This window comes from Muscardinus avellanarius, assembly GCF_963383645.1.
Source record: "Muscardinus avellanarius genome assembly, chromosome: 10".
NCBI classification, from domain to species: domain Eukaryota; kingdom Metazoa; phylum Chordata; class Mammalia; order Rodentia; family Gliridae; genus Muscardinus; species Muscardinus avellanarius.
In genome coordinates, this window is record NC_137796.1 from 11,839,681 (window position 1) to 11,854,020 (window position 14,340).

Sequence of the window (14,340 nt, forward strand, 5' to 3'; positions counted from 1 at the left end):
GGCTGAGACAGGAGGATCGCGCAGGTTTGAAGCCAGCCTCGGCTGGTTTAAGAGACCCTGTCTCCAAATAAAGTATAAAATAGGTCTGGGAGTGTAGCTCGGAGATAGAAGGGTTCCATCCCCAGTACCAGCAAAAAATAAAAAAATTAAAAAATAGCCAGGCTTGGGGGTACACACTTCAATCCAAGTACTTGGGTGGCTGAGACCGGAGGATTGCAGGTTCACAGCCAGCCTCAGCAATTTAATGAGGCCCTTTGCAACTTAGTAAAGACCCTGTCTTAAAACAAAAAAGAGTAAAATAGGGCTGAGGTGTAGTTCAGAGGTAGAATGCCTCTGGGTTCCATACCCAGGACAACAAAAATAAATAAATAAAATTTAAAAAAAAATGCTGGAGCTGGACGTGGTGGGCACGCCTGTAATCCCCGCGCTTGGGAGGTGGAGACAGGAGGATCGCGCAGGTTCAAAGCCAGCTGTGCTGGCTTAAGAGACTCTGTTTCCAAATAAAAATATAAAATAGGTCTGGGAGTGTAGCCCGGAGGTAGAAGGGTTTCCAGGAACTCCAGTACCACCAAAAAAGAAAAAAAAATGGTGGTCCCTAGTTCTGCCTTGGTCCTCTTCGTCTCTGGTTGTGCTTGGTTGGGAGGCCCATTGAAACCAGTACCTGGAAAACGAGCTGCATCTTCCTCTGTTGGGCTCCCAAGGTTTTATGTTAAAAAAAGGAAAATTTACCGTAGGGGCTTTGTTGGGAGCTGTATTTAATAATTCCTTTAAAATTCTGTCTCAGAAATGTAAGCAGTCTGTCTGTGTTGCTGAGTGAATTATTTCCCCTGCTGTATCTGATCATAAGTATTGGGGCAGCAGTAGACGCTTCAGGCAGATCCCCTCCCATTAAACCACTCGGCTCCCGCAGGAGCCCTCCAGCCTCTCCGCCCTCCCACCCAGGAGCCCCAGGGCCTTCCCTGCTTTGCCAAGATGGCCCAAGGAAGGAGCTGCTGGACACAGCTTCCGGGCTGTGTCCCCAGGGGGCGAGGGCCGCCACACTGGAGTGGGACAAAGGGGAGGGCAGTCAGCAGCTCACTTCCTGGAGGTCTGGGTGGGCCGGAGGGCTTTACTCACCCCGATTCCCCATCATTTAACCCAACACCGCCCCAGGCTCTGAGAAGAGTGTCCGCACATCTAAGTCCTGACCGCTGTCCAGCCAGCCTGGGCTGTCTGTGCTGAGCCATGACCTTTTGCCTTTCCTGTAGTTGTTTCTCTCTCCCTTTCTAAAGTCTGTCTCATAGCGAGGACTTCAGGGTTTCAGGGGTCTGTATATTTCTCCTTAAAATAGGATCCTTTGGCCTTCATTCACCCCAGTCCCTCCTCAGACGTGGCGAGGGCGTTACAGAGGGAGGCAGCACAAGCAGCAGACAGCATCACATATGGCGCACGGATGGCAGCGGAGGAAGGTACCTTCACAAGTGAGCGCGCTCAGCAGTCACGCCTACCCTAGGGAGACATTAGCATCCCAGGTGGGCCGTCTGACACTGTGCCCCCATGATGGCCCAGTAACGGGTATCTGACTTTTTCTGGGTAGGAGCACACTCAGAAAGATGTTTAACCTGAACCTGCTCACAGGCAACATACATCCAGTGAGCAGTGTTCTGTAGGACAGCAAAAGTAGACTCATAAAAACTGATCGTGACAGCTGGGCACGGTGGAATATGCCTGTCATCCCATGACTTGGAAGACTGAGAGAGGAGGAGTCGTAGGTTTGAGGACAGCCTCCACAATTTAGCAAGACCCTTTTTCCAAATAAAAAATAAAATTGATCTAGGAAGTATATGTCGGAGGTAGAATGCCCCTGGGCCCAATACCTAGCACAACAAAAATAATTTTTTTTTAAATTAACCATGATACTAAAGGCCAAAAGACAGTGGACTATGCTAGATTAAAAAACTAAAGAGAAGCCGAGCGTGGTGGAGCACACTTATAATCCCAGCATTTGGGAGGTTGAGACAAGAGGATTGCAGTTCGTGGGCCAGCCTCAGCTCCTTAGTGAGGCCCTTTGCAACTCAGTGAAACCCTGTTTCAAAATAAGGAGTAAAAAATAGGGCTGAGGGTGTAACTCCAAGGCAGAATGCCCCTGGGTTCCATCCCGAGTACCACCAAAAAAAAAAAAAAAAATAGAGCTGGGGATGTAGCGCGGATGCAGAATGCCCCTGGGTTCAATCCCTAGTACCACATTCATACACACATACCAAAAAAATTGCTGGGGATGTAGCTCAGTAGTAAAGCACTTGTGTAACCTGTGTGAGACCCTGGGTTCAATCCCCAATATTGTCAAAAAGAAAAATATATTAAAGGAACTTGTAAGTTTGGTGTGTGATGAGAGAAAATGGGACACAACTGTCTAGGCCATTTTGGGCTGGCATTGAGGGGAACTTGGAGGTGGACTTGATATCAGACGGCATCCGTGTTAAGTTTCTTAGGTGTGATTAGTATAATGTGTTGAGTTTCTGTAAGAGAGTGTCTTAGGAAATACACGCCTGAGTAGTGCGAGGCGCGGTGACATGGAGTCTGCGGGTCACTTAAAACTCACAGTCACTCCACACGTCCCCTGGGAAGTGAATTTATAGAGAGAGAGAAAAAGTCATGGCGAATGTTAACCGTTGGTGAATCTAAGCGGAAAGGATGCAGAGAACGGTGGTTCTGCGCCTCCAGCTTTTCTGTCAGTTTGACATTTTTCAAACTAGAAAGTTGGGAGAAATTTCTCAGCAAAGCGTATTGGAGTTCCTGTACTGCGTAACTGGAATCTCATAACCCTTCCAAGTGCCGCCTTAAGATGATAGGAACAACAGAGCAGGGGGCAGCCAAGAGGCTGGTAACACGCTGCCCAGTTCTGGTATCAGTTGGGGTGCCAGGAAGCCCTCCGTTAGATCACCCACAGCATAGTGCGATCCCAGAATGCCTTTACAAATGCGGGAAGCATATTTTGCTTTAAAAGTAGTTTCCTTTACTTCCTTTTATTTTTCCTGAATGATAAAAAGATCAGTTGGGCATATAAATCCAGTGCCTAGGGAAAAGAGTAGGCCTTTATGTTTTTCAAACTAGCTTTAGTTTCCCATACCCTTACAGTTCACCCATTTTAATGCTACGGTTCAACTTCTAGTATATTCACTTATGTATCTAGCACCACAATTCAGAGTCAGTAGCTGGAAAATGATCTGTGTCTTCCAACATAACTTCCCACACTCCTTCCAGTGGAGGACTTAACTTCCCCAAGAAGAAATCCTGCTCCATTCGCCGTCGGCGCCCCGCGCCTCCCGTCCCCGCTCCCTAGCAGCACTGGCTCTGCTCTTTTTCTCTTTCTTACTTTCCTTGTGCGTGTGTCTGTCTGTCTGTCTGTCACTGGGTCTTAAACTCAGGAGCATTCCACCCCTGCGCTACTCTCCTAGCCTGATTTTTTATTTCTCTTTTGGAAAATTTTTAATTTCTCTTTTCTCATTAGGTTGCTGCATCTCATTACTTTCTGAGTTTCTCTTCGAGCCTGCGATCCTCCTGTTTCAGCCTCCCAAGTAGTAGGATGACAAGCGTGTGCCCCTGTGGTTGGCCTCCCAGCCCTATTTTTACATTTTTATTTTGAAACAGGGTTTAAAAAGAGTCTCACCACTTGCTGAAACTGGCTGTGAACCTGCATACCCCCCGCCTCAACTCGGCGAGTACGGGGTCATGGGTGTGGCTGCGCACCCAGCGCTGGCTCTTCTGTCTGTCTGTACAGATTCGTCTGGACTTTTCATTTAAGTGGACCATATGGTTTGTGATCCTTTGTGACTGGCTTCTTTCACTTATGTGTTTTCACAGTTCATTCGTGTCATAGCATGTAATGGTACTTCATTCATATTTCTAATCCACTAAGTAGCATATCTTGTTTCCATCAAAAGTTCTTTTTTTTTTTTCTATCCAAACGGACAAGTGAAATGGCAAACATTTTGTCATTGACTTTAATGCATCTCATTTGCTTTGGCTAGGGGCAAACTCAGCAACTCAGTCTTTCGGCTTGAGGTTGGAGTTTCTTTTTTTGTTACTCAGCGGCATACTTGCAAAGAGAAAAGACAGCCCAATTGTATTTTGCTTTCTAAAAAACGGAAGCATATTCTGTGATATGGCATTCCTCAGAAGCAAGAATAGAATGAACCCTCTAATTCTTTACCTTAAAACTTGGGTTCCAGCTGGGCATGATGGTGCACACCTGTAATACCCATACTTAGAAGACTGGGACAGGAGGATCGCAGGTTTGTGGCCAGCCTCAGCTACTGAGGCCCTCCACAACTCAGTGAGACCCTGTTTCAAAATAAAGAATAAAAAAATTGGGCAGGGGATGTAGCTCGGAGATCAAATGCCTCTGGGTTCCATCCCCAGACCCACCAAAAAAAAAAAAAAAAAAAGAATGAGAAATAGGGCTGGGGTATAGCTCAGAGGTAGAATGACCCTGGGTTCAATCCCCAGTACCACAAAAGAAAAAAACAAAAACTTAGGTTCCTAAGGGTAATGCATGTCCTTTTGTATCTATTTTTCCCCCAGTACTAGGGATTGAACCCAGGAGCACTCCACCACTGAAGTACACCCCCGCCATATTTTTCAGTCTTTTATATTGAAGGAGAGTGTCATGTCGTGGTGGAAGGCCTCAGTAAGTAGCTGAGGCTGTCCATGACCCGAACCGCAATTCTCCTGTCTTAGCTCCCAAGTACTAGAATCACAAGCAGGCCTCACCACGCCTGGCTCTCCTTTGCATCTTTAAGTGGCACCTCTACATTTTACTCGCGAGCCAGGCACCGCACACACTTTACCGGCACCAAGGAAGTCGTAAAGGGGCCTGTTCTTTCCTGGCGCCCTCTTCGAAAGGTCTCAACTAGAAAGGCTAAAATCACGCGCAGGCACCTTTCTGGCGAGGACTGGCGCCGCTGACGCGGCTGCTTCTGCAGAGCGGTAGATGCCTGTTCACGGAGGACGGGGCGCTAGTGCTCTCTTGTGCGCTAGTAATGAGACTGCTCGGCAGGTCAGTTAGCTTCGTCCCAGAGAAAAAGTTCATTTCGGCGTCACTCGAGAACACCTCACCCCAGTTTGCTGTCTCAAAATGAATGTCCCTGATCTCAGGAGACTGTGGTTGGTTCGCCTCTGCGGCTTTGCAGAAGACAGTTGCTGTCTTAGTGGCTGTAAGTGGGCATTGTCTCAGAGGGAGAGCCCTTCATTTAAATTGAACCAAGGTCAGTTAGAACCACTTTGTCCTCCCTGACAGCAGCAGCCCAGAGGCCAGGACGGGGCAAAAGAGGCCCCTGCGTTTACCCCGTGGCAGGGCGGGAGGGCCGCCAAGAGCTCTCTGTAATATGCTGTTTCAGAAGAGGTCAGAATTCAGAACGTTTGCTACCAGAATAATCAGACACATTTAACTCATATAAAGATCAGAGTGGCTGAAATCAAATCAGACTTAAGTGCCCTTCATCCTTGGATTGGTGTAAGACCGATAGAACTGAGTAGCGATTTGTTTTCTATTTGTATAAAAATTGTGAAATTGATACTGTTTGACAGCTTTTATTTTTCACCTTTTGCTGATGCCATTTTTTTTTTCCTGCTGGCCCTATATCAACTTCAGTAATAGATTTAAGAGCACTAAAACTTCTCGAGCCACAAAATGTCTAAGATCATTGGGAATTTCTGTCTTTCTTCTGGCCTTCTGCTCCCCCAGCCTGGTGTTCTGCAGAATACTGTGAGCGCGGCGCCGGGAAGCGAGTGGGGTCACACACTCCCTGATGTGTCCCCGGCTCCCAGCTTCTCCCTCTGTGATTCGACCGGGGCTTTGAGGAGATTATGAGAGATCTGATACAGATGGGTAGTGAAATTGGCCAAGGATTGGGGTTTACTTCTCATTCTTACAGATTTCCTCTAACCCCAGAAAAGACGGGAAGGATAGCAGCAGCTTAAGCAGAAGCAGCTGGCCAGGATCCCACCCTGAGCTGTTTCTCTGAGCAGGCCATGCCAGGCCCAGGCCCTCTGGCTCTGGGAAATGGTTCACATGGAAGCTGCAAAAAGGGCCGCTCCTGACTTGTAAACAGATGGCAGAAAGCAAGGAAGCTGCAGGGCTGCGCCAGGGAGGACACAGGCCCAGCCAGGCTCTGCATGTTGATGTTCTGAGTAGAGGGCAGCAGAACTTCCACACACGTGCGTTTACCTAGCCTGGCTCATCTGCCGTGGAAACCCACTTTCTGTAAGTTCCAAGTGTAGTGTTGAATCTTTTTGTTCTGGAAAAAAAAAATGTTTGAGGAAGTCTACTGTCACATCACAGGAACGTAGTTAATTAAAAATGTAGGGATCAGCCAGGCATGGTGGTGCCAGAGGTAGAAGGGATTCCAGGAACCCCAGTATCACCAAAAATAAAGAAAGAAAGAAAAAAAAATAGGGCTGGGGGTGTAGCTTGGAGGTAGAATGACCCTGGGTTCCATCCCCAGTACCGCAAAAAAAAAAAAAAAAAAGGTCTTGAGAAATAGCTCAGAGGTAGAATGCCTTTGGGTTCAATCCCTAGTAAACCAACACACACACACACACGCCAGTACAAGACTATTAGAGCATGGGGCTCAACTTCTGAAAAGTATCCAACCTCCCAGAGTTGCCCATGTGAGGATATTTGGGGCTGGGCCATTTAGCCACCCGTTCCTGTTCCCCAGGATGGCAGCCCCAGTGCTGTGAACGCGGCCACATCTCCAGGCAGTGCTTGTTGCACTCATGCAGAGTCAGAGGAAGCCCTGCAACCAGGAGAGGAAGGCCTCCAGGCAGGTGGGCTTGTTGCCAGTGATTCTGAGCTTCTCCTGAACTGTCCAGTATAGCTGCAGCTGTAACAAGAACCCCAGGCATCTACTACAGAAAGGTCAGCACTACCAAAGGAGAGAACAGGATGCAAGGGAAACCCCACCAGGGGACCTAATACGGAGTGCAGAGAGGGCTCAGGGGAGGCATTTTAGTTAGCTTTTCATCACTGTGACCAAATATCTGACAAGAACGACTTAGAGGGGAAGGTTTGTTTTGGTCCCTGGTTTGAGGTTCAGTCCATAGTCAGCCACCTCCAGGGCAGAAACAGCACACAGCCGGGCCTGGGGGAGAAAGCTGCTGGACTCAGTGGTGGCTGAAAGCAGAAAGAGGAAGAGGGCAGGGCAGGGACAGATCCCATCCTCAGGACCACACCCCAGTGACTCCTCCTCCAGCCAGGACCCGCCCTGAACCACCTTCTGCCTTGCCAACCCGTGAGCTTTCCTGGGGACATCCCGTATCTAAACCTCAACAGGGGCTTCCTGGAGGAATCGTTCCTGAGCTGAGACAGGCTGGCAGGACGACAGGAGGCAGGTCGAGGCGAACTGCAGGTTCAGGACGGTGTGAAGCGCAGATGTAAAGGTAGACGTGGCAAGAGAAGACCCGGGAGAGCTTTGCAGTAGGCGCTTAGACTGCTGAAAGAGCTATAGGGGTCAGGGAAGACACAGAAAATCATGATGGTAAGTTTGGGGTTTTAGAAAATTTGCTCTAAGCCGGGTGTGGTGGCACACGCTTGTAATCCCCACGCTTGGGAGGCCGAGACAGGAGGATCGCGCTGGTTCGGAGCCAGCCTCGCTGGCGTAAGAGACCCTGTTTCCAAATAAAAAAATATAAAATAGGTCTGGGAGCGTAGCCCGGAGGTAGAAGGGCTTCCAGGAACCCCAGTACCACAAAAAAAAAAGAAAAAAAAAAGAAAATTTGCTCTAAAGATGGCATATCAGTAGATGCCAGACTGGGGCCATTAAGTGAGGGGCAAGACAGTCAGAGAGGAACCAGGATAGCAGCAGTGAGGCAGGTGAAGGGAGCGACTCGAGGCGTCTCCAGTCTCGCGTCCTAGGAATACAGCTCAGTGGTAGAGCACTTGTGTGGCATGCACAGCCCCTATGCTCCATTGCAGCTTTGCAAAAGAAGAGGAAGAGGAAGGAAGGAAGGATGGGAGGGAGGGAGGGAGGGAGAAGTTTCCATATCCCCATTCATGCTCTGTAATAAAATTCTGAGTGTATATGTGTTGATAGATTGTTGTAGGGTATGAATTAGCTGAAAAAGTATGTTTAGAAAATATGAATTGAAAGCTTATAAAGGACTGGAGTCACCCAAGCCAAGTAAGATGGCTGTCAGGAGATTCCTCAAGCAGCTCCTCGTCCTAGCGTCAGGGCGGCACAGTGCGCTGAAGTCAGGGTCCAGAGAGACCTCCCTGTGGCCTCATCAGTTTATTGGTTTGACCTTTGTTGTATCATTGAACCTCTCTACACTCGGTTTACTTGTCCAGCTCAACACTGGGATGACAACCCCTGCCCAGCCTGCTCCGAGTTGATCTTAGACTCCACGTGTAGCAGGGCGACCTTGACAGGGAGGTGACATCCTCTGGGCCATGTTAATTTTTATTTATTTATTCATTTATTTATTTTTTGTGGGTCTGGAGATGGAACCCAGAGGCATTTGACCTCCAAGCTATACCCCCTGCCCTAGTTTTATTCTTTATTTTGAAACAGGGTCTCACTAAGTTGCGGAGGGCTTCACTAAGCTGAGGCTGTCTGCAAACCACACGATCCTCCGGTCTCAGCCTCCTGAGTGCTAGGATTACAAGCGTGTGCCACCACGCCCGGCTCCATGTTAATATTTAGAGAGGCAATGTTTAGCATGGTTGTTTGGCCCCAGAAGCCTTGTGTTGCACCCCAGGGCATAACGGGGTTTCAGAATGTTCAGGTTGTCACCTGAAAGTGATGCACTTCCGGCCATGGCCCATCTCGTGACCCTCCGTCCCAGGCTGTAGTGACAGGCAAGTGAGAAAGTGCTTTGGAAAGCGCGGGAGGAACGAGAAATGTGATGTTAGCTCATGGTTTTGTATGGGTGGTTGGTGTTTGTTTTGTTTTGTTTTTGGTGCCACGGATTGAACCCAGGGGCAGTCTACCTCAAATCTACACCTCCACCCCCATTTTATTTTATTTTATTTTATTTTGCTAGTACTGGGGATTGGACCCAGAAGCATTCTATCTCCGCACTACATCCCTAGGCCCTATTTTTGTTTGTTTGTTATGCAGTGCTGGAGATGGAACCCAGGGGCATTCTACCTCTGAGCCACACCCTCAGCCCTAGTTTTTAGTCTTTATTTTGAAACAGGGTCTCACTGAGTTGCAGAGGGCCTCACTAAGTAGCTGAGGCTGTCTGCAAACCTCGATCCTCCTGTCTCAGCCTCCCAAGTGCTGGGATTACAAGTGTGCACCACCACACCCAGCTTCTACTTTACTTTTTATTTGAAAACCAGGTCTTGCTAGATTGCTGAGAGCCTCACTAATGTTGGCTTCAAATCTACAATCCCCCTGTCTCAGCCTCTCAAGTACTGGGATTATAGGCGTGAGCCACCATGCCCAGATTAGCTCGTGGTTATTTATTTTTGTTTGTTTGTTTGTTTGTTTGTTTATGGTAGCCCTTCTACCTCCGGGCTCCACTCCCAGACCTATTTTGTTTGTTTGTTTGTTTGTTTGTTTTGTGGGGGGGGTCTGGGGATGGAACCCAGGGGCATTCGACCTCTGAGCTACGCCCCCTACCCTATTTTTTATTCTTTATTTTGAAACCAGGTCTCACTGAGTTGCAGAGGGCCTCACTAAGTAGCTGAGGCTGTCCGCGAACCGCGATCCTCTGGTCTCATCCTCCCAGATGCTGGGATTACAAGCGTGTGCTACCACACCCAGCTCTCCCAGACCTATTTTATATATTTGAAACAAGGTCTCCTAAGCCAGCGCGGCCGGCTCTGAGCCTGCGCGATCCTCCCGTCTCCGCCTCCCAAGGCTGGGATGACAAGCGTGCGTAGCTGGTGCTTTTAAATGCCTTAGCTCTCTCACATGTCTCTACGAGGCAGAGAACTTCCAGTTCCCTCCATGCTGGTAGATAACCTGTAGTTCCATAGAGACCGAGAGCCACATTCCTTACATAGCTTCTTCACCTTGTACCCCCTTCTTACCACCGTCTTGCGGATTGGCCGCCTCCTATTTTTCTAATTTATCTCATACATGTGGCATTGACTGGAACACATGACCAGCAAAGGGAACACAAGCTGTGTGTTCCCTGCTTCCCCAGGGTGAGGAATGCTCTTCACAGGCCTGGGAAAGCCCGCCCCGAATCATCAGACTGCAAAGCAGCAGATGTTAGAGCATTTGTATGATAACTTTTGAAAGAACTCACCCCCCACCCCCCCACCCCCCCGGTCCCCAAACCCAGACGATGACAACGATCCCAAACGGCCCGCACTTGCGGCACCCTGACCCGGTGCCGGCTGCTGCTGTGGCCCTTACATAGAAGACTCCACGGGCTGTGAGGAGGCACCCGCTGTACACTGGGAGACCAGGGAACATGCACAGAAGCAGCTGGCCTCCAGGGTCGCGCGGAGCTGGACCGCGGGCCTGGCCATGTGCCTCCAAAGCCTCACCTACGCCCCTCCGCCCTCCCTGCGAGCAGAGACTTGCCTCGCAGCAGTGAGGGTGAGGGTGAGGTCTTCCTGCGCACGCGCAGCAGAGGCAGAGGCCAGGCAGGAAAAGCGCTTCAGCCTTCCGCTCCATTTACACGATCTCCATGCCGGAAGGAAATAGCCTGGGTAGCAGCTTCCGTTAAGATGAATGGCTCCAGGCCAGGGAGGCCTGTGCCCCTCGGAGATCAGAGTTTTCACATGCTCCGCGTTTCTCGCTTTCTGTTTCCTAGGTTAAAAAGATCGAGTGGCATGAGCAGCCTTTTGGGCAAAATTGGATCCAAGAAGCAGAAATTGAGCACGCTGGAGAAGTCCAAGTTGGACTGGGAGAGCTTCAAGGAGGAGGAGGGGATCGGGGAAGAACTCGCCATCCACAACCGAGGGAAGGAGGGGTAAGGCGCGGCGCTGCTGCCTCCACTCACCATGGAGGCGGCCCAGCACATGGCCGGCCGTGTGCTGCGACAAGCCCCCAGAGCTCGCCTTTGTTAGGATGGGGGGGCAGGTCCCACCGTGAGTGCGGGCCAGCGTCTGCTGGGCAGAATCTGTAAGTCGCCTGCTTTAGTCACACGTTCAGACCTTGGCTCACGTAGCAGCCTTGGCCTCAGAAGCATTTGGGCTTCTGAGAAGACAGACTAGTGTAAACGCTTCAAAAGCAGAGCTGGCCTAGGTGGTGGCGCCTTTCCAGGGGTCGGGTGTTTGTCCCAGTCATGGTGCGGCTTCACCCTCGACTACAGTCTGTGTCACACACCAAGCTCGCAGGAAGTGTCCCGGGCCGGTGCACCGTGGAACACAGAGAGGGTGTCCCTGAAGAGCTAAAAGAGTCACGTAGGCGTGGGCCATGGCTTCAGGCCGGCACTCCCTGCCCCTAACAGGGAAAGAAAGTGTCGGCGGGGCCTCGCAGGCTGGGCGAGCACCGGCCTCGCCGCTCACAGTCAGGTCACCAGCCGCACAGAGGTGCTCCGAGGCTCAGCCTGGAAAACTGGGATAATGACCGCCTCCGCCCTGTGGCTGTGGATATCTGAGGCAACGTGTAACATGCATTACATATGTGTAGTGTACAGACATCACTTTGTAGAGTGCCTGTCACATAAAGCCCTGCAGTAAGTAAAGATCATTCAAGGGATTTTGGCTTTTTGGTCCATAAACCCAGGTGCATTCTACCTCAGAACTATATACCAAGCCCTTTTTATTTATTTATTTATTTATTTATTTATTTATTTAATTTAGTACTGGGGATGGAACCCAGGGGCATTCTACCTCCCAGCTATACCCCCAACCCTATTTTTATTCTTTATTTTGAAACAGGGTCTTGCTGAGTTTTAAAGGGCCTCACTAAGTAGCAGAGGCTGTCTAAACCACTATTCTCCTGTCTCAGCCTCTCAAATGCTGGGATTACAAGTGTGTGCCACCATGCTCAGCTTTATTTTTATTTTGAAACAGCGTCTTGCTGGGTTGATGAGTCTCACTACTTGCTGAGGCTGTCCTCAAACCTGTGATCCTCCCATCTCAGCCTCCCAAGTACTGGTATTACAAGCATACACCACCATTCTTGGCTAACCCAAGGCATTCTACCTCCAGACTACACCCCTGCCCTTTTTGTTTATTAATTTATTTCAAAACAAGGTCTCAGTGCCTTGCTGAGAGTCTTACACTGTTGCTGGGACTGGTCTTGAACCTGTCACCTTCCCGTCTCAGCCTCCCAAGTACTGGGATTATAGGCGTGCAGCACCACGCCCAGCAAGGAGGGAGGGCATGTTTCTAAATTAGGCTTCAGCCGTATTTGAATGAACCTGAACACCAACCAGTATGTCTTACAATTAAAGTTTTTGAGCTGGCTTGACCCTCGGGTCCCTGTTAGTCGGTGTGAGTTGAAGCGTCGTAGTGCAGGATGGAGGAGCCACTGCATGTGGGGAGGGGAGGCCCAGACAGAGCAAAGCAGGAGTGGGTGTCGTCTCCCAAGAGTGGGCGGCTCTGCCATTAGCCGACTCCGCACGCCTGGATTCGGCCCCAGTGACTCACGGCTCCCTCCTGCCACCTTTGCACAGGAACCGAAGCAGCGGAGGAGCTGCCAGGCGTTATCACTGCTCTGGTGTCAGTCGCATGGCTTGGACATCATCTGCTTCTCTCGAGCTAATAGGGGACTTAAAATATAAGAAGCGGGCAGGTGTGGTGGCGCACGCTTGTAATCCCAGTTCTTGGGAGGCTGAGACAGGAGAATGTCGGTTCCGGACAGTGTCAGCTACTTAGTGAGGCCCTTTGCAACTCAGTGAGACCCTGTTTCAAAATAAAGAATAAAAGATTGGGCTGGGGGTATAGCTCAAAGGTAGAATGCCTCTGGGTTCAGTCCCCCGTACTTAAAAGAAAAAAAGCACTTCTGCTCAATGAGGCCTTTTCAGGCCATGGAAAACAACACCACAGGGGTGGGGACAGCTGGCAGGGGGCCGCTTTGAGGCTCTGCTGTCCCTCCCCACGCCTGGAGTTTTTCCCACCACAGATCTGATTCGTCTTTACAGCGTAGATGTGGTCACTTCTGTGCCTGCCTCAGCCTCGCCTGCCCTCTCGGTACACACCCCAGTATCCACTGTCCTCTTCCATCTCTTGCAGATGGACTAGCAGCACCGGCCCCAAGCCGGGAAAGGGGCTGTGCCCCTCCTCCTCACCCTGGCTAAGCTTGAGAATCCCCCGAGAAAAGCCCGCAGCTCAGACAAGGCCACCCTGTGAAGAGCTGATCTACTCAGGCCAATCTCGGGTCTCCATCTTTCAGTCGCTGCTCAGGTGACCCCGATGCACATCTGGGGTTGAGATCAGCTGACCACAGGATGGAAGTAAAAGAGGTGGTAGCCAGGCAACCGATTGTTGGGTGTATCTACCAGCACACAAACAAGCATGGAGTCAGCTTCCTGTGTGTGTGTGTGTGTGTGTGTGTGTGTGTGTGTGTGTGTGTGTGACTAGGGATTGATTGAGCCCTGGGGCATTTTACCTCCAAGCTACACCTCCAGCCCTATTTTATTTTATTTTGAAACAGGGTCCCACTAGGCTGATGAGGCTCACTACTTGCCGGGGCTGTCCTCGAACCTGCAAACCTCCTGTCTCAGCCTCCCAAGTACAAGGATTATAGGCATGTGCCACCACACCAAACCAGAGCCAGTTTCTAAGTAGGTGATGTTGAGACATGTGCCAGTGCCATTTTTGTTTTGTTCATTTGTTTGCACATCTGGGGATGGAATCCAGGGGAATTCAACTTCTGAGCTACACCCCCTGCCCTATTTTGTATTCTTTTTATTTTGAAACAGTATCTCACTGAGTTGCAGAGGGCCTCACTAAGTACCTGTGGCTGCCCGTGAACCGCGATCCTCCGGTCTCAGCCTCCAGAATGCTGGGATTACAAGCGTGCGCCACCACGCCTGGCTGCCATTTTTGAAAAGAGAATGGAGAACCAGCGTGGTGGCCCACACCTGTAATCCCAGTACTTGGTAGACTGAGACAGCAGGATCACAGGTTCGAGGACAGCCTCAGCATGACTCAAACCAGAAAACAAGATAGGCCAGGGGTAGAAATCAGAGGTAGAGCACTCTTGGGTTCAGTACCTCAGTGGCCTCTTGAGAACAGTTGGGGCGGGCGGCCTAGGTGTGGTGGTACACACCTACAACCCCAGTTCCTGGGACACGTAGGAGGATCACAGGGCCCAGGCTAGCATGAGTGACCTAGCAAGGTGCTGTTTCAAAATAAAAAGGACTGGGTGTCTAGCTCAGAGGTAGGATGCCCCTGGGTTCAATCCCTAGTGTCGAAAAAAAGAGCATCCAGTTTATCTGGGAGAG

At 50.1% G+C, this 14,340-nt stretch overlaps 1 protein-coding gene across 3 annotated transcripts in view; it reads left to right on the forward strand.

Moving 5' to 3' along the window:
* Positions 1 to 14,340, forward strand: part of CFDP1 (craniofacial development protein 1) — a gene marked incomplete at both ends in the record, with an annotated part of 105,791 nt that overhangs the window by 84,054 nt on the left and 7,397 nt on the right. For 2 of the 3 annotated variants that reach the window (XM_080703165.1, XM_080703167.1), the window contains one exon: positions 10,756 to 10,914. The exons of the other annotated variant lie outside the window; for it this stretch is intronic. In XM_080703165.1, coding sequence (XP_080559291.1) covers positions 10,756 to 10,914 — 159 coding nt within the window. The remainder of the gene's footprint in view (positions 1 to 10,755; positions 10,915 to 14,340) is intronic. 3 annotated transcript variants of the gene reach the window in all.